This window comes from Carassius auratus, chromosome 34, assembly GCF_003368295.1.
Source record: "Carassius auratus strain Wakin chromosome 34, ASM336829v1, whole genome shotgun sequence".
In the NCBI taxonomy this organism is placed as follows: Eukaryota; Metazoa; Chordata; class Actinopteri; order Cypriniformes; family Cyprinidae; genus Carassius; species Carassius auratus.
Window position 1 is genome coordinate 11,625,931 of NC_039276.1, and position 26,371 is coordinate 11,652,301.

Genomic DNA, 26,371 nt, shown 5'->3' on the forward strand with positions numbered 1-26,371 from the left:
TCTGACTGTATTGTGACATAATTTTCATGACTATTTCACGTCTATTTAGCATTAACCCCCATCCCCATAGTGTATGGCTGTAATTACATTAAAGTAAAGTGTGTTTTATACTGCTTATTTTTCCAAATCAGTGTGTCTGGACAGGATGTTTCTTTTTAGGCTACTGAATTGCATTAACGCGACTCTTTACTCACATTAATGAAAATTATACACTAATAAGTAATACATTCGAATTGAGGGCTGACATATGCTTCACTGACATAAATATAAGGTCAATAATGACACAAGAAACGTCTTAATGGTTCTACAAGTACGCAAATATATGTATACGTTTATTTATTTATTTTTATTTTTCCTTTTTGTATTTTATGCCAAAATATAACCTTTTAAACATCTTTTCTTCGGATTTATCCACACCCAAGGCAGCATTTTAGGTGGGAATCAGTCGAGATCTCAATGAGAGTCGCGGACTTTTCATAGGCGCAAAAATAAGACAAGGTTTTAATCGTGATGTTTTCATTACTGATAAAACGAAGGTTTAACGTTTTGTTCCAGTTGTGCAGTCTGTTGGCAAACGACTGTTATGCATAATCTCGTTTTGGTTTTGTTTGACTCTAAACAAATTTAGTAAACGCGACGTGATGTGCGGCAGCGTCTGAGATGGCTTGTTTAAAGGCGGTGTTTGCGGGAGTATTGCACCCTCCTGCGATGGTACGGACAGAAGACAGGAGCGCGCGCACACACACACAAACGAACGAACACACTCTCTCTCACACACACTGCAGTGGCGTCTGATCACAGTCTGCAAGAGAGTGAGCGAGGGAAAGAGTGCGCATGAGAACCTGTGCTTACACTAGCTGGTGCACATTAAACCCCTCGTGGGCTTTTCACACTTGAAATTGTAAACCCAGGGTCATTTTTATTCCTAGGTTAACAACAGAATCCATTCTGGGTTATCTGGTTCACTGTTTCGCACTGCTCCTTCACCGTTCTGGGTTAGTAATTAATCCTGGGTAGTCAGGTTACAAAATTTCACTCTTCACATTTGTGAACAGCAGGTTATCGTTCTTCTTTACATATTTATGTGTAACATTGATTGGACAAATAGCGTACCCTGTATTAATAAATGCTTGTCCATCTGTGTAAATGTGGCCAATTAGATTCGCTCTGGTCTTGCGCCTACAAACACAGGCCTATAGCAAAAGCAATACTTAAATACTTTCTTATTGTCACTGGTTAATGGATTTGTGTCACTGTTCCACATTTTCCCCTCACCATGGAGACTAAATATTAAGTGAAAGTTTATGCAACATACAAATCTCATGAATACTTAACGAGGTAAGCATTGTTTGTTTATAATTGGTTCTTTGTTGCTAAACAACTTACTGTAATATTTCAGCAACACATCGTTTCTCGCTTTATACCATTGTATAAAGAGTTAGCATTGCAAAAGTCTAAAGAAGGACTTCATAACCCAGGGTTAAAAGCCTTACAAACTCTCTTTTGAAATCTCTTTGAAAGTTGCTTAACCCAGGGTTAAAAGTGGCCTTAACCCAGTTAAGTTTAGTGTGAAAATCCTTTTGACTGGCCTAGTGTTGCTGTTACTATTCAAGATTCATGTGAGAACACACCCAAGGCATGAGGATTATACTTGTTATGGATGCATATTCATAAAATCACATTGCCCTCTTTTAACTCGTGCCACCTGCAAAAATTCTCAACCTAACGTATAGACATCCTCCATTTGATGGATTATAAATAAGCCAATCTCCTAATGCTAATGATTACTTTAGCTTATTCTTCAAATGTGTGCCTAGAATACACCGATTAAATGTTGGCGTAAATGGTCTTTGACAGTGCCATTGACTCCTCTTAAAGGAACTGTCACTCTGGTTTGAATGTGGTATGGGGCACAGCCCGGGTTTGTTTGCCCGGTTGTCATTGTGTGTGCAGTTATAAAGAATGCATCGAGTCCCATGGTGGGGCTCCTATTGCCTAGGGTGAGTTTATAGATGAACCCACACACACTTCCCTACTTAAGTTTCCAAAGAGGTCTGGCTATAGCGCATGCCATCACCGGCGGCGTTTGGATGGCCTATTAATAAAAAAGGCATGTTCTGTCATGGGCATATACTAAATGGCCAGGGGCATTGGTTAGCCAGTTGTCGATAAAATCTGTGAAGTAGAATCTGCAAAGAACCAATATGCGTTAAAATGCACTTTGATGTGATATGGCCATTTGACTGTGAGTGGTGCTGAAAGAACAGCTCCCCTTTTCAGTGAACTACAACACATCTGTCAGAACCTTCTCTGCCTTGATATATCAGCAGGTCGACTTACGTATCACTAAGATGACAAAACCACTATGACTGATGCCCCTGCTCTGTGGAAAGCTAAAAGTCATGTCTATGGCATTCTGATAAAAGAATGCATGTGTAATTTAAAGTCTGTATCACAAAATCTCGAAAACTCAAATTGAACTCCATATTGCAGTTGAGTTCTGAGTCTGTTTTGCTTTTGAATTTGAGTGGAATTGGTGCTGCTGGCTGTTGTAGAGCCATTCGTTGCTGTTAAAAGGCACAAAATCTTGGATGGGGTTAACTGTGGCAGTTCATAGGTGTCCTGAGTGTATGAAATATAGTTGTATTGTTTTCCCAGCGAATAAAACATACTCATGAGACTCCTCCCAGTTTCTTAGGGACCACTTTACTGGGCACAATATCAATAATAAGCTTGTCGCTATCTGTGTGTATGTGTGTGTTTGTGTGCATAATAAGGAGAGTATGCTTTGGGAAAGCCCTCATTATAAAACAGTTTGAGCTCTCAGGCCATTAAAGTCAAGTACAGCGAGTCAGGAAGCAAGTACAGGATACTCAGGTGGATTGTTAGATGATCAGTAATGGCTACTATTGGAATCCACTGGGCTGAGGGCACTTGTCAGCTCTCGTTCTGGTGATGTTTGTGACCTTTAGTTCATGCTGATTGATTGGGTCTCAAAAGAATAGTCATCGATTAGTAGTAAGAAAAGAGAAAGCATCTATTTAGGTTGGTGAAGTTGGTCTTTTGGGAAAGTCCACTGTGGTTTCCTGACCTTGATAGTGTGCTTTATTTGGAGTGAACCTGTGGAGGTGAGGCGTCATGCATCAGAGATCTTGTATCCCATATTTTCCTAACTCATGTAGGGAATTTAAATTTGAAGGACATACAAATGACACATACACGCAAATAAATAAATGCAATGAGTTCATTTATTTATATGTTTGTGTGCACAGAATATTCAAGTCAAGTCCCATTGGGGAATGCACACAAACTAATTTCTGCTGGTTTTCCTGTTGCTGATGAAGTCTGACATGTAATCTTTCCTTGTTTTTTTTCCCTCTAGCTCTCTCCCTCTCTATTACTGTCACTTTCTCTCTCCCTTAAAACTGTCAAACTGTTAGAATCCTCACTGATTCTCACCGAATAGTACTGAAACCTGCAGTGTGTGAATCCATATGAGTATGTGTTTGTGTAGACCCAATTTATTCTCATATGTAAGGATGGTATAGCACTTCCTACACTGACTTTACTCATAAAATAGCTCTGAATGTTACTGAAACATCAGTGCTTGTTTATTTATTCATTACTGATTTCTGAGAGATGGTGAAATTCGACACTTGATCTCTGTTTATACCCTCAAAATGTAATTTTAATTTTGTGGCTTACAGTCGCCGCAGTTTGAGAGAAGCCTCATTTTGATTCTCTCTCAACATATAACCTTGAAGTATAAGCTCATGACAAACTTAATGGATTCTTTGGTGGACAACCTTTGAAGGAATTGGAAATCTGCCTCAATCTTCAGTCCTCTCCTTGTAAATGAGATGGTGCAGTCATTTACATTGGTGAAACTGCATCAGAAACCTAGACATCAGTTAGAGAAGTAGTTCCATAATGACAATCACAGTAATTCTAAAAGCATTGGTCAGGATGAAGATTTGGAATGAGCTAGAATACTAATTTCCCAGAGGAAAACACAGGGGGAAACACATATTTAAACACACTGTACAGTGGGGTTCTGTAGTCAGACCTAGTGAAAATTAATGCAATGCTTTTCGTTTCAAATTATAGCATTTTGAGGGGGGAATTTAATTGGAAAATCAATGACATGCAGAATGTCTTAGTATTTGGTTTGTTATCCTTTAATGAAAGCAGCACTTGAGCTGACATGAACTCCACAAGAAAAACCTGATAATCAGCATGATTTGAGAATGTTCTGAAGAACATCTTATGCTTCAATGAACAATTTTACCTTTGTACAAAGGAATTCACATGGTCAATTTGACAAATTTGCTCAGTAGTGACCTGGACCTCTTGAATATTTATTATTCATTTTTTGTATCAAAAAGATTTCCAGTGTGGACTCAAACCCCGCAGTATATATTCATATTTAATTAATCAGTTACACTCTTTAAATAATGATAGGCTGTAATTGCAGTGATTTTTGAACTTTTGAATAAAGCAATTGTTTGAAGTCTCATATGTACAGTAACACATAAAACTCAATCACAGTGTTCATTAAAATTAGCCAAAATATATTTCACGAGTTTGCCTGCCCATCCAGTCCTGGTGGTTAATGGTAAGCGAATTTGAGCTCCAAGTTAAATCCCCCTCATTGTGGTACTAACAGAAACAGAGGAGATGGGGTGGTGGCCAGGATGCCAGAAGAATTGATGGTGGGACGACGCAATGAGTGCTGCTTATATAGGCTCATAATGATGATTGACAGGACTGAACGATTAGGCTCCTCCTAAACATTTGGAACTTCCTTACGAACATGTCACACCTTTTACCAGTTGAGATTCTACTATGTCCTTTTGCAACTGAAATCATTGCAATACTTTCAAGTCAAAACATGGGCATAAGGTATGATTTGGAGCGGTGGTTGGATATGTTAAAAATGTAATATACTGTTATTGTTATTTTTGGAATTGGATTGGTTGAGACACTGGAGTATCATTTGCTGAGTAATGACGTTGATAATGCTCTGTACTGCTAGACATTATTGTATTCTTTTGCCTTTGTGAGGTTTTTATGTTAATGATACCCATGTTTACAGAAGTTATTGTGTCTCTTTCTCGCTCTTCAATTTCATTGTATTCACATGAGATAAATTAAAATAGGCTTTCAAGCATCACTATATTATAAAATGTTACTGCTCAGAAGCAGGTTTTTTGATTTTAAAATTAAACTTCATCTCAGATTTTCCCCTAAAATTTGTTATGGAAATTAGAACCAGGCAAGGAAGACAATTATTAATATGCAATAATAGTTCAAAGCTATAGTATTAATATGAATGGCATGGCTCAGATAATTTGCCAAGAGTTAGATGAGAAAGTTTAAGTCCATATTAAAATCTCTGTCGTCTCATTGCAGTAACTTAGCAAATCGTACTATTTGTGAAGTCGTTGAGTGCCTCTTCTGAAACTCAAGAGGGAATACTTGTGAGATTACTGGGGTCTTTTTCAGCAGACAAGCTTGAGAATCAGGAGACTGAAACGGATCAGCCAACAATAGTATTCTCAATTGTATATTAACTCAAACAGTAAACTAGAATGTATTGATTGAAACTGATAATTAACATACAAATTGCTATGGCCCCATGGCTGACTTCTTAAGCAGCTGTGCTTGAAAGAACATTTCAGTTAGAAAACTTCATGTCATGTTTTTGTGATACAACTTGTCTCAGCCCTTTTTTATATGTGCACCAGTTATTAGAAATAGTCCAAGGAATTCAAGTGAAAACAAATGGGCTTTATCTCTGAGACATCAGTCATAATTATTGCAAATTTGTCAAAAGTAGACTGACATAATTGAATACACGCAAAAAAATGTTTAGGTCACAACAGCATCTGTTTCTGGATAAATTCAGCCATCATTCATTTATTATTGATAATTATAATTTAATTTAAAAGCTTAATAGCAGAGCCTACTCTACACAAATGGTATCATTCTTTTATATCATTCTAACAAGTTAACTCAATCTAAACAAGACTGTAGATAACTGAAGTCAGAATATAAAAATACTACTCAGAAATTAAAAACATTATTTTACTAATCCCTAGCATGTAGATATATTTTTTCTAGTGTCATTGATGTATTGAACTAGTATAATTTCATATATCGTCCCCTTGGAATTATAAGGTTCTATTATAAGGTTCTATTATAAGGACATTTTTGTCAAAATTGAGTTATTCCCATATTGTTATTCTATGACAACTTATTTACATAATGTTTTAGATTTCTTTTATGTTGTATACATTATGGGATTTTTATAAAAAAAAAAAAAAAAAAAAAAGGTTCTATCTACACAGTCGAATGGAGTGCAAAAACTTTGAAGCTCAATATCTCACAACTACTCAGAATTCAGATAGAACCTTGTAATTCCAAGGGGATATATCTGTAATTTTTTCATGCATTGGAGGATAGTTTGGTTCTTGCATAAATAGCTAATTTGACTAATTTATCCATTCATAATGTGCCAGTGGCAGGTTTCTCACTCATGGAAAACCAGAGAATTAGAAATTGGTGGTTTCCAAGCCCGTGAAAGTTCTGGAAGTCAGTTAAATCTCAAAAATCATTGAGAGTTCTATAGTGAGCATAAAAATCATTCTATAAATGTCATTATATTCTTCTCTAGCCAATGTGAGAGTAATGGCCTTCAAATCTCACAGCTCTTTTACGAGAATACGCAGAATCAGCAATGTGTTTCAAGCTTCAACAACAACTGCAGTAGTCAGTAAGAGTAGAAACCCTGCAGATATATAAACCTTTCATCATTGTAAAGTCATGTCAGATGTAATTTAAATGGAAAACCTTAAGTTTCCTGCACAAAGCTCTTTTCTTCTCCACTATTGCGATCCATTATCTTTGCTAGCCCTTTGACCACCTATTACCTTGTCTTTTTCTTTTTTCTTTTTTTTTGACTCCTGACTGAGAGTGAGTGTGTCTGGTGAGGGGATTAGTGGTGCTGTGTCTGGAGGTGGTGTTGGAGAGCAGTAATACTCAATAATTAATCACCATCAGCAGCGCAGAGCATGGAAGAGTACTCAGGGGTCCCTTGTTAGCTGGGGCCGATCAGTGAAGTGTGAACAGTCTGCAGGCCTCTTAAACCACATACATGTATACAAACCTGATCAATATTCTGAATTTCATTTCATGTTAAGGACACAGAAAGACTGATACGTTTTCTGACTTTTTCATGGCTGTGATGTATTGTGAGGGTAGAGCACCTGTATTCAAGGTTACATGTGCCCTAACAAGATGATGTCATTAAAAAGCATTCAGGAGTCCATATTTGTTTCTATATTTATTGTTTCTCATTTCCTGCTTTCACATTCAGTCACACACATGCTAAACACACACACTTTATGCCCCCGAGCATGTTCGACTTCTGCTCTGATATTTAGCTGGCACAAGTAATCTGGAACTGCCACAATAAATAACGAGTCCACAAAGACCAGTGTGGTCTTTGTCTTTTCCCCCCTTTTTCTTTTACAAACACTAGCCCAAACCTACAATAACATGAATACACACATGCGTACACGTCTATTTGTCTCTCTTTTGAACCGTCATACATGTAATGTCTGAATATAGATGCAGCTCAGGTTGTCCTTGAGTCATTCGTTCTGCTGTCTCGTAAGTGTGTGTGTGTGGGGGGGTTAACGTTGTGTGTATCTCTGTTCATAACGCAGCACTCTTCCTCCAGGGGCACTGTTATATTTACCGCATGGTAAATGTGTTGACTGTCAGGCCTGGAGATGTGGAGAGTTTAAATTGGATTAAATCATAAAATCACCACATCAATCATTCAGAGCAGGGCCCTCCACCACACGGCTGTCTGTGTGCATGTATGGGAGAGACCGAACATGTGTTTGAGGATATTAGAAGACCTTCTGTGTACGCCTCTAACTGGACAGTGATTGAATTGGCAATTGTGAGTGGGAAAAAAAATCAGTGCTCAAACAGACAGATTTGTTCTTAAAAGTGTTCTGTCTGGCAGATGAGGTGACTGTATGATTGAATGATTTGGGATGATTAGTGTTATTTGCTAAGCCAAGCATCTCTAGCATCACTTTAAAATAAAGTGTTAACCCTAAGGCTTAAATATAGTACATAACTCATCCCACACTGTTTGTTTTGTACCACACTGAATCATGTAGCTTGTTGAGGGGAGGTGTTGTTACTTTCTAAGCAACTGAACTTGAGAATATTTATATATATAAATATATATATATAGAGAGAGAGAGAGAGAAAGAGAGAGTAAATAATGTATAATTATAATTTTTCTTATTTGTTTATTTATTTTTGGTGTTAAAATGAGTGGGAAAGTCTTGTTGAAGATAATTACTTAGATTATGGGGTAGTCAACACATATTACACTCAGAGAACCATAGCAACCACACTGCAACACCCTGGCAACCACCCACAACAGTCTGGTGTCATTTGAGCAAGTCATTTGGAAAGCATTACTTACCTTTTCTTCTGAAAATGAAAGACTAAATATTTTTGGACTGATGTTTAGCATTGTCATAATGAACAAAATCTCATGGCAGTTCATAACTATTTTACATTTTGAATTGTTATGGTCTTGTCCTTATGCTTTTGTACAATCTGCTTACAGTTAGTTACAGTTTAAGAGTGGACTTTCAAAGCTTTTTTTCTCAAAAATGGTATGTTTTCAAATATGTATTCATTTTATGTAGCATTTACGGAAAAAGGAGTTATTTACTTACTCTTAAGACATACCAAGCTTTTATGACTTACTTGCGGTTTTCCATTCAATTATAATGAATGTGGACCGACACTTTTAAGCTTTAAAATGGATGATAAAGTATCAGAAATGTCCCATAAAATATAGCCCATATGATATGCCATATTCAAAAACAATACGTTTGTGTGAGGAACAGATTGAAGTTGTTGTTCATTGATAAACAAGTTATTTGTTGTGATTCACTGAGTGAGATGAATTGACCATATCAGTCAGATTTGTGAGCAGTCATTCAGGTGTGTGTTTCCAAAAAGCATTGTTAGCTAACTATGGTGGCAAGTTCCATTGAAGTATTTTGGTTAACGACCAGAACTTGTAACCATATTTGCCTTTGGGAAAGGCACCCCAAATCATTTTTGTGAACTGGATTAACCAATCCATTAAAGAGATCCAACTTGATAGAATGATTAATTCACAATTTAGACATTGCCGGTTCCTGGATGAAAACATCCAAGGACGGATGTAAAGATCTTCAGTGAGTAATTTCCTGGGTCTGTTCCAGAATAGTCCTATAAAATGTACCTTTTGTGTTTCACATAGGAAAGAAAGTAATTCAGCTCAAATGTTGAAAGAATTTTCATTTTGGGTGAACTATTCCTTTAATTAAAGCCTCAATGTGTGATCTCATATGCATTAACTGGTGGCTGTGAATGTGAAATATTTATATTTTACCTTTTCTCATTTTTTTTCTCTGTCTCTCTCTCTCCTCTTTCAGAACCCTGAGATTATGTGTGGGAGAGGGATGATAAGCCCTTTAAAGAGATCACAAGAGCACTCTCTCTCTTTCACCCCTTTGCCTTTTTAATGCACACACACATGGACACACAAACACTCCCACACACACACAAAATAAAGTCTATTAACCTCTCAAATGCTACTGTTCCTGATGGGATTTAGGCCTTCCAGTCTCTGAATTTGACATGCAATTCATCATCAATAGAATTTTATTGTAAGATAATTACGGATGAAGAGGAAGGGTTTGCACACACATATTAAGTTTACATTAATTATTTGAAAATCTCAATTTTTCTCAAAAAAAAACATGGGAAGTAGGGCCTATAGGTATTATTTGATTAAGAAGTCTTGGAGGGAATTCCAAGAATAATGTATAGCTGCAGGGAGTAATTTAGAAGTCTGCGTTAAAGTGACAGAAGCAGTGCATCATTAGGGAGTCACTTATTTATATTAAGTCATTGATTTATATTAATTTCAAGCAGCTAGATGTTTGTTAAAAATGGTGGAAAACTGTTACAGCAATTAAAATATACCTTTGCCTTAATGCATTATTTACCTGAAATCTTGTTGTTGCTTGTTATTATCTATTTCTAAAAGCAAAATAATGTTTTTTAAAATGAACAATGAACACATGTTAGACTGCACCCCATCAAACCTATAAAAAACACAGTAAACCATCCCTTTAATGAATGTTTCAGTCAAATTTTGGTTTAATAGACTATAGATGCCTGCACATAGCATTCAGATGTCTAGTTGGCCTATGACTCTTATCATTTGTTCTTAGACTTTAAAGATAGATGAATACACTAAATCGTTACTGCATATCTTTTTTTTTTTTTGACCTCTTTGTTAATGATTTTGGTAATTCATTCTCTTAAAATATTACACACCCAGAGTTCTTTTTAATAATCGTGCATGTCCTACATTACTCTAGAAACACCCTTGAAAGGAGAAAGAACAAAGAAATAAGTGTGTGCATACTCTGTTATGGAAATGATTTGGATTCTAGCTGAAAACAGGCTTCTATAACCTCTGAGATGGGAGAATTGTGTGGACGTTGTGCACAGACAGCAAACAAAGATTAAAATAGATTTCAAATATGAACACAGAACTCAGGTGATTGAGTGGCTTCGTGGGAAGGCATAGAAATCAGATCAAATATGAAGAAGTCATACTTTAATATGATTTGACCAAGAAAGAAATGCTTAAAGATTGTATCTCTCTTAGCGTTGTATCACACATATACATATGTATGGAGGACAAAAAACTGAAATTTAATTTTGCAGACACATTTTGCTGGAATTTTGAATATAGAGGGAATATACTGATTTTATTATCATTATTATTATTTAATCCCCCTCAGAGTTCCAGTATAATTGTGATTTTATGTATTTTTTAAATGTTACATAAGTACATTTACCACAAAGTAGGCTATATTTTGTGCATCCCATTAAAAATAACATTCAAACTGGATTATTTTAGAGCTTTAAAGTGCTGGAAATAGTTGTGTGAAATGCTTGAAAGTCATTTAAAAGTGCTTGAATTTCTCTCTCAAAAGGTTGTACAAACCCTGAATGAATGTAATCATTCAACTAATTCTACCACAAAACCATGGTTACAGTTAGTGTTACCACTTCTGGTTTCCTGACGTATGTCAGTGCTGTTTATAACGGAGATTCCTGTGCCGAATCTAAATGCTTCTCACTGGATCTCGCAGCACTGTTGCATCTGTGCAGTAACAGTGTCGCTAAATCAACTTTGGCTACAAAGTATTCTGAGCTCAAGTTTTTTTGTGTCACGTTGCGAGCTGATAACCATTCCGCGCCGTGCAGCAGAAACGTAGCGTGGTTTATTTTCACTTTCATTTCATTTGCCATTTTAAGTTTCTCAAATGCAACAGAAATGGCAGAGCTCATGAGTTGGGCAACATGGTGTTCACAACAATGTGACCGCTTATAAAACATTAGTCGCAGTCTGGAGACCTGTGTAACAAAGTTAGCAATTTTAGCAATGTGACAACACTAGTCAGTATGAAGAACTACAGTAGATTTTTATAGGTTGTTAAGGTATTCTGAGTGATTTTACTGTTAATACTAATATTAATCATTTCAATCATATTATTAAAGGTTGCTGTGTAGCGGCTAAAGTATTCCGAGTGTTGCTGTGGTCACTATATGAACAACTAGATTTGTACATTAAAAAAATGTGAGGTTGCTAATCTGAGAGTTTTTTTTTTTTTCTGCTATGTGGTTTCTAGGGTATTCTGAGGGGTGTTTTATCCCAATAAAGCCCAAGAAGCCATGGTTTATTGAATGGCAAAATCCAGGCTTAGACTACAGGAGTTTTAAATTTCTAATCGATTATGAAATCTGATTGCAGCATGCACAGAGAGAAGCTTTACAAACTTTCTTCCCTCAAATCAAGATTTGAAAACTGTGGCACATCACACACTACAAGATATTATTAAGAATATCATGCCAGAGGGAGCACCTCGTGATCTTACACAGCAGATCGTTTCAGCCATAGATATGTATATATATACTAGTGGTGGGTATAGATTGTTTTTTTTTTTTTTTTTTGTTTTTTTTTTTAGATTAATCTCACTGTAATCTTGGAATTAATATAGATTAATCTAGATTAAAATGGCTCATTTGAATTCTGCCAAAGTCATTCAGAAAAAGTGTGCTACCCAAATTAAATAATGACTAAAAGTCTTTGAGAATGGGTTTCTCAAGACAGGTGGGGCATTAGACCAGGGGCTCATCTCCTGTTTCCAAAATGCATCACAAACTGCTTGAGAAAGCTGTAAACGAATTCCACATTGCACAAGGAGCAAACAACCTTACGGCTGTTTCACACATAATCCGTCTGCAGTGCGTATGCGGTGCGTATTTTTTTACACACACGTTAACGGATTCCAGCGTTCACGCAGTTGCGGTCCGTCAGTGCGTTCCAGGAGCGTTGCGTCTGCAGCAGTGCAGCGATCGTTTATGTACCGAGTAGCGGATTGCAAACACGTCCTGTGTGAAAGCACAATGAATATGAGTCCGTGCTGCTTCTGCACCACATACGTAAAGCACACGGACTGCATACGCACTGCAGATGGATTATGTGTGAAACAGGTGTGTGTCTTGTCGAGGTTTCCATTGAGAAGCTTCTTGTATAAGCTTCTTATACACACAGGTTTAAAGACTCGTTCTCGCCCCCTACAGATTCGGCTAGGCATACATCCGCGCTATAATATCAAGGTCATCATGTCATCATAGCTCGCCTAGTATAGACCCAGCTCCCAACCCAACTTTGAGAATAGACTAACAGCGATATTTTTTTTAATCGCCCGATAAGAGTCTCACGTTAACGCAGCACATTAACACCGATAATGGCCCACCACTAATATATGCATATCTATGGTTTCAGCAACTTATATTTACATATGTTAGTTAGCATGCTAGCAGCTTTCTACACTCACCCAGTACATTCAAAACTGAGGCAATTTCACCCCAGCGATTCTGTTGTCCTTACAACACCACAAGTCGTCACCACCATTCGTGTTATTGTAAAACTTCCACAAGCAGTTTCCTACAGTCTTCACTATACAACCGACATGTACAGCAGCTTGTTTTGCTTTCACATATTGGCTATTCTTAAAGTAATGTGCCGTGATCATTATTTATAATCCTAAATATCAAAAATGTTTGATATGATCAGGGCGGCCCCAATTTGTGTGCAAGCAGATCGGGATGTGCAAGATTCAATCTGGAAATGTCTCACATTACCTGATAATCTGTGCGAACATTGGAACCGACCGAGGTCCTCAGCAAGATTTGTGTTTTTCGGGAGGGGAAAATCTGGGTTAAATTGGCCTAAAATTCCTGTAGTCTGAGCCCAACTTAAGGAATGCTGTTAGGTACAAGGTGGAGCTGAATATGTTAATACTTATACCTGGTGAGATTTCAGAAAATAAACACAAAGCAAATTTTTTTTACATTTATTGGTATAACAAATAACCATTCTTCCACCAAGTATTATTTAGTAGAATGCACACTGACGCAGCGGCACAGATGTAAATACAAATGGAATCACAGGTGTTTATGTGTGTTTATAGAGTATTTTACAATATCTTCAAACGCGGCTCAGCCTATCATACCTCATCAAGGATCGGAATTATCCATTTAATTTTAAAAACTATCATGATAATCGGATGCTAAGGTATAGTGTTTTTTGCTTGTGGCTCTGGTGTTCTTGGTGGGTGCTAAGCATTGTTTGCTTGTCCAAGAAAAAATAACCCTGCAATTTTCTATAGTATTGTTTAATGTATATGGCTTTTTTCACCAGTTTTATCTCTCCAAAATTGTCCAGACATTTAAAAAAAATTATAATATACCAGAATGGTAATGTAAAACTAAGGAATTTTTCAAATAGATTACTCAAACATGCTCTCCTATTGTTCCATTGTTCCTGTGTTTACCTGCTTCAGGACATAGGTAGCTTGTGGTTGTATGTTGCCTGTATGACGCAAGTTGTTTTTTTCTGTGTCTCTGTCAGGCTGGAGAGGAAGATGACAGCTCTCAACCCAGTGCTGTTCCTGCTCTGCGGTGTCTCCATGTCTATGACTCTGAAGGTGGTGTCAAAGAGAGGCTCAGGTATTTCTCTCTCTCTCTTTCTCTCTCTCTCCCTCTCTCTCTTTCTTTCTAAGTGCATGGTGGGAGTTAGTGGGTGGAGTTGGTGTGTGTGTGTTGGAGTGAGTTCCACGGTTCGAGTAAGTTTTCTATATTTTTACCTATATTTTGTGGCTTTGTTGTTAAGCAAATAAAAGAAAGGTTGTGGGTAATGATGCAAAGTCTGATTCATTTCCGGGAACCCGGTTCTTTTCGGACAGATCGGCTCATTGAACTGGTTCAAAAAGCTGATTCATCGGTTCCTGATGTCATCAAGCAATAATGTCTCTACGCATTTCTTTTCTGACAACTCACATTCAAATAAGTAATTTGTGTCAACACATATGAAACATAAAAAAATAAATAAAGTTATTTGTGTGAAAGCATATTGCTGATTATTACCATTTATAAAAGGTTAGTTCCCCTCCTCAATTCTGATTGGTCAACAGCTGTGGTTTATTCAGGATACAGCATGGTTCTGTTTATCACTTAGCAATACCCTTAGCAACATAAGCAATCAATAATATAGCATAAAAACTTATTCATTTAATATGTATTTCAGCAGAATAAACTAATGATCCCTGCTGTTGTTATGTTGCTTCTTTCATCTTTAATTTTGAGACCCCACCCTTTCCCCTTCTAATAAACACTTCTCATGCGGAGATGTGTTGTTGATGTGTGTGTGGGCATCTGTGTGGTAGCCTACAGTTTCCGAACTGAGGAGGGAACATTACTATATTTATTCGTTTTCTATTTCAGGTATGATTCTGTATGTCCATTATTTCATACTCTAATGATGCTTGCAAACTTGCATTGTGCCGCGAATCGGTCTGTTTTAAAACTAAAAGATGGAAAACAGATGTTTTCTCATGCTGAGAGATAAGCAGATGTATTTGTTTGAGAAAATATCATATATGGTGTTAAAAAAAATAAATGACACAGCATATGATGAGAGCTCCTATTCTCTGTTTTTATTTGAGCTCCATTAGATGAGGCATGCTCGGAACCTTCTCTTGCCGTTTACTGTTGCTGTAAGGAAATGTTTTTTTAACAGAAGGACAGCATTTAACTAACTTGCTTTAAAAAAAAAAAGTAACATTTCAATACATACATTTTTGGTTTTGATATTTTTGATTGTGTGGTAACCATTTTATAAAAGCAATAAGGTGCTCCAGGCCATGCTGTATCATGAATTAATCATGGTTAAACTTTTAGTATGGAATTTTTGGCCACCAGGGGTCACTCAATCAAAATAATAACATAAGACGTACTTTGATGACGTCGGGAAAGAGCGTAAGGCTCATGGGAGTTGTTGTTCATTGGAACACGTGCCATGTCGCTCCCTATCATTCCTCACTGATTCTAACTTAGTATTTTGACAGTCACGTCTTTTCGAACGGAGAGATATAGACGGTTTCAACGGCAACAACATAAACAAACGTTACTGCGCATAAGCGCTTTTGTGGACCTAACTTAACTTCCGGTAGACTTCCAAATATAATCAATAACAACAGCCAAGTCCCTCTAGAGTAGATATTTTTTGATAACAAACAAAATGTTTGCTGCGTGGATCAGGCAGACTTAATGAAAATGCAAATTCATTATTTGCCAACGGGAGATGTTTTAAAGCATAGACATAAAGCGCCAGAAATAGAGGTTTCCCCAGTAACAGCTGTAAACGAAGCAGAGCTGGTACGCTCATATGCTGCTATCAGGCATGTAACATGCAAGTCTTCCTTCAGAAACACAGCGATATAAAACACCTTTGCCTCGTTTTGATATTTAAACATAAATGTAAGGAATTATTATTATTATTAAACGTGCGGTATGCAACGTTACTCAATGAAGTCTTTTTGAAAAAAGATCAGTTTTAAAATTGTGGCGAGTCTCAAAAAATAAATAAATGTATGGGAAACACATCCTGCAGCACATCCACCTGAGCCCAACTTCAGTCTACTCATAACCTTGCCTTTAACTGCATTTGTAGAAGGCACCACAGCCAGACCTATATACACGACCGTGCGCCCAATGAAACCATCGATATGAATTATGAGACCACTATCAAATCAATATTCCATCTAGCTAGTAGTAATATATGTTAAAATTATAATAATTAATAATTTCGTTAATAATTATAATTACGTTATACTATGATATCGAACAAGTTAGAGAACTGCATTTGAAGCTACTTTATTCAGCTAGATATAGAACAAATGTAGATTTACATGAGAGCTAGTCTGTCTGCGTTTTACACAAGACATCCTCGTTTCACAAAATATACGGATATATACAGTTAGCTGAATGGATGCATACCTGTTTATTAGAATGCAAGCGAGTTCGACATCTCTCTGTAGTTTCAGCTTGTCACGAAGCTCTCTCTATCTTGGAAATGCAACTCCAATATTTACCCGTGTCTTGTTGCTTCTCTTGTCCCAAAACCATCTCGGGTCATTTATTTCACATGTGCGTTTACGCTTCACAGAACGTGCAGGCAAAGCATAATCATGATCCATAACTAAATTATTGATTGAGGTTTAAATACGAATATAAACAATATAAATATAAAATACAATAGTCTCGATAAAGGCTACTACTTTTTCTTCTTCGTCTCGTCTTTGTTTCTGTTCACCTTTGTATTTGGCGGTTCCGCAGGAAGTTAGATAAACTAGAGGGGTCAAAGTTTATATGACGTCATAGATGGGCGACAAAACGGAAATAAAGAAACGTGCCGTGTCTTCGAATTAAACTATAATTTTCTCCGGATTTGAAAGTTCGTGGAAACTGTCAGGATGATGTAAGTACACAACTAAAAAATATATATAACATAGATATAGTGATTTCTGCTATTTGTAAAGCAGAAAAATTACATATTCCACCTTTAAAGGGGTTGCAGGCACTTCATGTCATACCTAACAACTCCCTTTAGCCGTGATTTATTCAAGATAGGAGTGTAAATGTCAATCAAAAATATGGTTAGAACACAAATATCAGCAAATATGAAGCAAGGAATTGTATTTAACTATTTATAGGGTATCTACAGAAGAAATAAAAAATTAAGTCAATTTTAAGAGCCACACAAGTAAAATGAACACTGTATGAGTGTCGTTGGACAATGTCTATGGTAACATACAGTAGTGAGCCATAAAATTAAATGATTTACAGTTCAGAAACAGGATTTCACAAAAACAAAAATCTTATACAACAGCATTTCAGCATTTAGACCATTTTTATGAAAAGGGATAAATCAAGCATATAAACTATGTCAATTTAAAACATATAAATATATGTATATAGTCTTATTTGTTTAGATTTTTAGGAGGCACATTAACTTCTTTCTCATTTACAACTCTATGTGTTTGCTGCATAAAAACATGAATTGATATTTGCATTGATCTGCCAATAAACAGCAAGAAAGTCTTGTTGGAAATGCTAATTCACTTGAGGAGCACTAAAATATTGCGATTTCCCTAGTATCGGCTGTACAAAAAGCAGCTCCACGCTCATAGGTGAAATGAAATAAAAATGCCAATGAAACGTTTTTGAGGAGAGTCAGTTCCCTTCAGATACATTCACTTAAAGACACACGCGCTGTGTTTTGAATTGAAATGTTTCACACTCATATTTATTCAATGACATCATTGTCCTTTGAACTTTAATCGTGACTCTTGTCTTTCCGTCCCTAACTGTAAGACTTCTTGAAATTATAATTAAGACATTTCTTATACTATTTAACATATTTAAATATTTTCATGGTCTTAAGTTTGATACTACTCGCTTTAGGAGTTTTAAGTACCCGTGTTAATCTGCATTAGGTTACTTCCTGAAAACTGCCTCAAAAGAACAATTTGTTCAAGAAATGAACATCACTAGTTATGGTTGCTTGTGAGGAGCATTTTCAGTCAGTGTGCACTGATCACTATGGCAGCGTCTCAGCATGCAAATTTGGAAGGTTTAACGTTTTTGCAGGTTGTACTAAAGGAATGACTGGAGTAAGAGAATCATTCACAGCAATCCCACATGTCGAGAGTTTGTGTTTGTGTGCAAAGTTTGAAAATATGATTTTAGTTTTTATAAATGTGTAAGCTCCTGTTCTTGGTCCTGAAAATTTGTTGTTGTTGTTGTTGTTGTTGTTTTTGGATAAACTAAGCAATATTCTGTCAAATTGTAAGGAGGAGGAATTCATGTTCATTGGAGGAGATTTTAATTGTACAGCAAATGAGACAATGGATAGGAAACATAAAGAGCCACATCTAGCTTCTCAATAGGCTATAAGAAAGCTCATAGCAGAACACGATTTGTGTGATATATGGAGGACTTCATATAAAGAACAAAGGCACATGTGGGCTCAAACAAGAGAGAACTTTATTTCCATTGCTTGATTTGGATCGGTTTTATTGTTTTAAATGCCATTTTAATGTTGTAAAAAAATAATAATAATTGCATAGTGGTTTTTCTGATCACATTCTAGAAATCTGTAGTGTTTTTATTGCTAACATAAAGTCTAAGAGTGCTTAATGGTATTATAATACTTTGTTGCTACAATATAATTTTTCTAAGGATGTTTTTCTTTTTCTTTTTCTTTTTTTTGGAAGCAGTGTAGTTCTAGGAAAAAAAAGATTTTAGTTCCTTACAGCAATGGTGGGCTCATGGGAAAAAAAGAGATACAGCAACTGTTCTGTCAGTACACTCTTAACGTATCCAAGGACATCTCCCAGTCAATGAGAACCCTAGAGAAACTCCAGAATTTGGAAGTCCACAGGAAATACACTCGATGCCATAGAAGAACCTTTTTGTCTAAATGGTTCCATAAAGAACCTTTAACATCTGAAGAACCTCTCTGGTTCACAAAAGGTTCTTTGCTGAGAAAGAAGGATCTTCAGATTATAAAAAGGTAAGAAAGAGATGGTTTGACTAAAATGGTTCTTTGTGGAACCAAAAATGGTTATTTTATGGCATTGCTGTGAAGAACCTTTTGGAGCACCTTTATTTTTAAGAGTGAAGGGGACATATTGAGCTCCTCAAAGTTAAAAGAAGGGATCTGGATAACCTGTTTTAGAAATCAGAGCACAGGGAGCTTTGATCCGCTCATGATTTTAGAGTGCAGTAGAGATGGATGGCTCGACTAAATTCTTCTTTGGTTTGGAAAAAAAGAATAGTCAAAGCAGACTTATACATTCTTTATAGTAATCGGATGGCACAGAAATTATGGAGCCTAAAGAAATTAGAAAAAGAGCTGTACTCTTTTATTCTGAGTTTTACAAGAATGAAAATACAGATGCAGATGAGCAGGCCAGCTCTTTTTATGTGAGTCAGATGAGACCAACACCTGTTACCTTTGAGCTGCAGGAGAGCAGTCATTACCCTGTTACCCAAAAAAGTTGACTTAAAAGAAATAAAGAACTGGTGCCCAGTCTCACTCTTGTGCTCAGATTTAAAGCTCATCTCTAAAGCTTTGGCCATTAGGTTGAGGGAGGTGGTTGGGCAGGTTATTCATCAAGATCAAACTTACTGTGTGTCTATTTTTTTATAACATTTATCAAATTTGAGATCTCTAGGCTATTGGATATAGATATTGGTCTCATTTTTTGGACCAGGAAAAGGCATTTGACCGGATTAAGCACAGCTAAGGAGGAGTTTGGTGTCAGCTCTGGTTTTATTGCCATGATTACTTTTGTACCAGGATGTTGAGAGGGTACTGAAAATAAATGCTGGTCTGACTGCTCCTTTCAAAATCGAGGTATTAGTGAAGTGAAGTGAGGAAGTGAAGTGACATTCAGCCAAGTATGGTGACCATACTCAGAATTTGTGCTCTGCATTTAACCCATCCGAAATGCACACACACAGAGCAATGAACACACACACACACACTGTGAGCACACACCCGGAGCAGTGGGCAGCCATTTATGCTGCGGCGCCCGGGGAGCAGTTGGGGGTTCAATGCCTTGCTCAAGGGCACCTAAGTCGTGGTATTGAAGGTGGAGAGAGAGCTGTTCATGCACTACCCCCACCCACAATTCCGTCCAGCCCGAGACTAGAACTCACAACCCTTCGATTGGGAGTCCAACCCTCTAACCATTAGGCCACGACTTCCCCAAGGTATTAGACAAGGTTGTGCTCTTTCTGGAATGTTGTATGCTCTTGTCATTGAACCTTTATTGGTTAAGATCAGAGAATGCAATGAAGGTTGGACCATAAGGTGCTCTGGAGCAAATTTTATTATTGTTCTGGTTAAAGGGCAAAGTGATCTTCTTAGAAGAAGTGGTCTTCTTAAAGAAATTTGTAACAATATTGGTATAATTTCCTCTTCCAAGATTACTTGGTCAAAAAGTGAAGCTTTTGCAAGTGGTATATGGTCTCATGGTCTACCTAAACTACCAGGGGCTTTTCCTGGAAAAGGAATGGGCCAAAATATTTAGTAGTATATGTTGGCAATGATTTAATGTTAAGTAAAAATTGGGAAGGTGTTCTAGAAAAAGTAAAAGGGTGGCTACAAAAATGGAAATTGCTTTTGCCAAAAATGTCTTTTATTATAATAATTCAGTTTTGTGGTATTGTTTGGCCTGTGTTGATCCTCCAAATGGACTTTTGAGTAAAATTCAAGTCATTCTAGTTTACTTCTTTTGGGGTAATTTTCATTCGATTCCTCAGAGCGAATCTCAAAGGACTTTCTGGACCATTTCTGGACCTGAGGGGGCTAGAAGAGTTAAGTTTGCAAGATGTTCAAAGTAAATTTTTATATAAATATATTGTAAAAGTTTTAAATAAAGCCACTCTAAAAGAATGTAGTGATAAAGTGTGGAGTGAGAAATTAATCTTGTTTGGAGAGTTTTATGACTACTAATTATAAAATGCACAGGTGATATTTAGTGAGAGTTTTACATTGCACAATTACTGTAAATGCATTTGTGAGTGTTTTTATGTAACAAGTGATTTTCCATTTTTTTTAAATGAGGGAGGCAATTTTTCAATGTTTTTTTTAGAATGCTCAAGGTTGTATGATTTGTTTTCTTGATGTTCTATTCATGAAGTTTGGGGATTTCATTTCTTCTGAGATTTTTGTTCTTGGCTCTAAGTATAGTGTGGCGCAAAGAATACAATGTCAGTTGTTTATTATTTTTATTGGTCCAGCTATACTTTCTTTTTATATAAGCAGGAAAAACAAAATAGAAGGTAAAGAAGGACAACATGTGGTAATTGTTTTAAAAAATCTTGTGAAATGAAGGGTTTTAAGGTCTATATAAAGATGAATTATTTAGAACGTTTTTCTGTATAAATGGTGTTGTAAAGAAGCTATTACTACAGTTGTAGAAGAAATGTTGATCTTTTCTACTATATTACAATCAGTATTGGGTATAACGCGTTACTGTAATTAAATTACTTATCCACTGAAAAAGTAGGATTACTGCTCTTTTTTAGGTAATTTACAGTTAGTAATAAAGTACTTGCATTACATACAGTAAATTATTTCGATTATTTCATTTATCAATATTGAATTTGAAATCTAAATTTACCATCTAAAGATAAAATTTAAAGCAGCGTTTTTAACCTCCGGCATACCAGCGCACTTTCAGTTCTTCCTTATTCACAGAGAAACCTTAAATACTCAGACTTAATCAATCTAATCTAAAAAGGGACAACATTTATTTGTGTACACTGGCAATAACAACAAAACATTGTGCTTTTGAATATAAATAAAACATTCAGGGTGCACTTTCTGCCGTCTAGGTCTCCGTGTGCAATTTTCTACACGTCACAAACTCAGCGAATATTTGACACAGAGACATGAAGAATATGTATATAGAAATCTTTTGTCTAATTTTAAAAGAACGAATTCAAATTGAAAACGAATATTATCTGATTATGTAATCTGTATGAAACTAAAGCGAGGTCATAGGCGGAGGGTGAACCAACTCCAGGGTAAGGATATGTTCATTCATGATATGTTGTTATTCGGAGTATTTCTATTTGTTAACCAAAGAAGGCTAAATTTTTTATAAAAATGTTTAGGTATTGTTAAACATTGTTAAGTAATGTTTAAGTGTAGTTTAAAGCTAAAAGACTAAACTATTCTATGTTTGACTCAAATTGAAAGAATAAAGAGTTTGATTTCTTTTAAGGTTTGTAGGGATTTTAAGATGTAGCCTAATTAGCGATTTGAATAATTAAGTTACTTATTGAGTAACTAAGTTACTTTTCAGACAGAGTAATTTGTAAAGTAATTTGCATACAATATTGATGATGTAATTAGTAATAGTAATGAATTACTTTTTGAAAGTAACTTACCCATCACTGGTTATAATAACCATTTGTCTTTTGCAAACCCTTCTTTGAGTTTAGGAATTTTTTTTTGTTGTTTTAATGACTTTAATCACTGAATAAAGTGTGTTGAAAACTCTCTCTCTCTCTTATCTCTCTATCTTTCTCCCATTACTCACAGAGGGCTTGCTCTTTACTGACAGTAAAGTGTAACATCAAATATTATTTCACGGCGTAATGAAAACTGCTATGCTAAAATGCTCTCGTACTCCATGTGACTGTACATATTTAGACTTAATTTAATGCAGAATGGATTGTGAAGGTCATTCTAGTGTCCTGAGACAGTGAGCGTGTATGTGTGCTTTCCTTATGCAGAAGTACAGTAGGCATGTGCATAATCACCAAACTGCACACACACATGGGAATATGTGTAAATACACACATGCATTTTGCAACAGAGAACAGGTTGAGAAGAGAGCAGTGCCAGCCCATCTGTCAGATGTGATACTGGAATGTGTGTGTGGGGGGGGGGGGTTTAAGGGAGCAATAAAATGTGTGTGTGTGTGCGTGTGTGTGTGTGAGAGAGAGAGAGAGAGAGAGAGAGAGAGAATTATATGACAGGGAAAAAGAGCACAAAATGTGAGCCAAGACCACCATGCACTCTAGATAATTAGGTGCAGGGAGGTGTTATGAGGTGTTATGAGTTTAGCTGTAGTTTTATTTCCTTATACCCCAGTTGTTTTCCTGTAGCATAATGACAAAAAAAGAGTTACTCAATTATTGAAACATAAGGCATTCCCTGAAAATTATCTCAAAATATGAACCCTATCTTAGCGTTGACTTAAGGAGCAGTTATTATGTACAGTCTGATGGAAACTGTCAGGAGCTTTTTGAGGTAAACTTCAGTATCTTGCCTTAAAGTCAGTATGAAATGACATTCGCAACCCATTTTTCTTTTGTAAGTAGCCATATGTCATGTTATGTACCAGACTATAGCCAGATCTGCATGGGTGTTTACTAAAACAGCTATTTGATTTTTGATTATCCACTTCAATTCAAAATCAAGCAACAAGAAAAGTCGATTCAGAGGTGAAATTATGACAAAAGATGATGATATTTTTTCGATTGACATACTGATGAAACTTGAACACGCACCCTGTATTCAAAGCTGGCATAAAATGGAAATACATCCTATATTTTCTAAATGCATGTTAATGATCTTATTGTGAACAGTTAATCCATGCTTCTTTTTTTTTTGGACCATCGTCATTTTGTAATAAAAATGTTGTAACTTGATCTTTTAGATTAGATAAGAATCAACTTTATTGTCATTGCACATGTAAGGTCCAAGGCAACGAAATGCAGTTAGCATCCAACCAAAAGTGCAATAAGCAGTAAGTACAGGATATACAGTGGCTACAATATGTTACAAATGTCCAATAAATATACAGATATGGTGTATGTAAGGTGTATGTCCATGTACTTTGGACATAATTTACAGATTTTGAAAATATTATCAGCATGATATACAGACGGTTCATCTCATAACCCGCGGGCCCAGTGGGTCAGTTCGGGCGGGTAAAGAAATTGGCCCTTTATTTGCGGGACGAGTTGAGGCTGGTTAATTAAAAAAATCATATGCTTTTTTGTTTGTTTAGATAAATTGTTGAGAAAGGTTTGACCAAACTGTTAAACTAGGTTATTTAAAAATCATCCAAACACCTGATTCATTTCTAATACAATTAAATTGTAAAGTAATTAAAGCTCTATCTTTGAAATCTGATTGGTTGACAACTTTTGACGCATGAGCCCAGAGAGATTTGCGCTCACACATTGTATTAATGTGCTTTCGTGCTACAATAATGCGCTCTCGACATTTGTCAGTAAAATAACGCCATATATTTTCATATTTTATAAGGTTCTTTGATAAGGTTACAATAAAGGTCTAGGCAGCAACGTAACTTGCGTGATGTCCTTGCGGGTCAGGGCGGGTAAAGAAATGTTACTTTATTTGCGAGACGAGCTGGAGCAGGCCAAATAATTTCAGTAAAGCGGGACCCGCGCGTTGGAAAAAAATCTGACCACACATCACTATGAACATACTATAAAGATGGATTATGTAATATGTGTACAGTATGTACACTATAAGCAGAAACTATAAACATATGAACATTATTTACACTAGTGCTATAGACATAAAAAAAAAAGTGCATAGAAAAATATTCCAGTGTGCAAATGGATCATTTAGTATTCTGGGTGAACAGACAGTGCAAGTAATAACACATGTAATCATTTTTTGTTTTGTTTTTCCTGGTACAGTATGTTGTATTCAGTCAGTCATTTAGTCCACTTAAACCTCTATCCATTTTTGCAATCAGCTGCAAGCTCACATTTCAATCTGCCTCCATAGTGTCAACTACCAGTGCATAGAACCAAATCCCCATCCAGATTTTTTTAGCGCTAATTTATTTTGCACTATTTGTCCTAGAATTGGCTCATAGTGGCATAGATGTACTGTACCATCATGCAAGTTTTAGGTATTGATTCCATTGTTGAAATGTGCTAATCACAGCCAGCCATGATTGATATATTGCATAGACAAAGTTTATCAGATAACAAAATGGTTACACAGATAATGAGTTGTTTTAAGTTGGTCGTGTGCTCTGACCACCAGATGTAGAATAAAACAGCTTTTATCAGGCGAATGATATCTCAAGTTAGTTTCCATGATTTTAAATTATTATCTAAATAAGTACTATTCATATCTGCAGGGGTGAAACGTTTCTAATGAGCACAAGATTACAGAGTGCAAATACAGTCCATTTTAAATTCATGGTGATTTTAAAAAGCATGTTTCAGAGCACAGTCACGTTATGAGTGCGCACTTCAATGCAGCCTTGAAAAGACACTCAAAATCCGCACATTTGAGATCACTTAAAGCACAGCCTTACAGAGACTTTTGACCATGGGGTTGTTGAAGGTACAGTAATTTAAAGGTTTTTTTCAAGGCACTCTAAAACTAAAGTTATGCAGGACTGCCACCTGTGTGAGGGAAGCAAGCCAGAAGTAATGTCTACTATAAAGATGTACTCAAATTTGTACATGCCGTCTTTCCTCTTATAGTAATGTCTGAGGATACCATCTGTGGCTTGCTGTGGACTTCCACAAACAATATTTTTACTGCAGTCCTCCATCTGTAAAAAATAAGAAAAAAAGGAACAAAACAAAAGAAAGAAAGACAAAAGGAACACCACAACTCATGTAATTCAAAACTCATAGAGGAGTTTTAGTAAAACACGAGCTTCAAATTTTCCAAATTCTTATTGACAAGGTGTTCTCCAAGACTGAAAGTGGTAACAAGTAATATTAAAGTAATATGAAATGGGAAAGTGTGTTGAAAACCAGCAAGAGAGTTTTATTGGACTACTGGTGCGTTCTGCACTATTCAGCTCAGTGACGCTTCTGAATGTATTGCAGCAGAATCAAAGCTTCAAAGACACTATTAAATGTCAGACCCATCAACATCACTCTCCATGCTGAAGATGAAATAATAACTCTTTCCCTTTCCATCTGATCATCTCAGCAGAGGCCCAAGGCATGGCCCAAACATCAGCATGTGTATATAAATGTGTGCATATTCATGACTGAGTGACGCAGACACAAATCTCATCAGCACAGCATGCATTCCTCTTGATGTGTTGTAAAGGACTTCACAGCTGTAATTGAACAGGGCCATGCTCTGATTGGTTATAAAATATAAAGCTGTAATTGTCTTTTGCATTATGGATTATGAAGATGTTGAAATTTTTAATGCAGATTCATGAAAAGAGATTTGAGAAACAAGGGCTTAAATGTCAGAAGAAATTAAATGTTTATGTTCTAAAGAAATTATTTAAGTTGATTTGAAGCTGGTTTG

General features: G+C 36.2%; 1 protein-coding gene across 2 annotated transcripts in view; it reads left to right on the forward strand.

Moving 5' to 3' along the window:
* Positions 1–26,371, forward strand: part of LOC113053195 (interleukin-1 receptor accessory protein-like 1-A) — an 84,911-nt gene that overhangs the window by 907 nt on the left and 57,633 nt on the right. For both annotated transcript variants that reach the window (XM_026218019.1, XM_026218020.1), the window contains exon 2: positions 14,087–14,184. In XM_026218019.1, coding sequence (XP_026073804.1) covers positions 14,100–14,184 — 85 coding nt within the window. In that variant the 5' untranslated portion in view covers positions 14,087–14,099. The remainder of the gene's footprint in view (positions 1–14,086; positions 14,185–26,371) is intronic.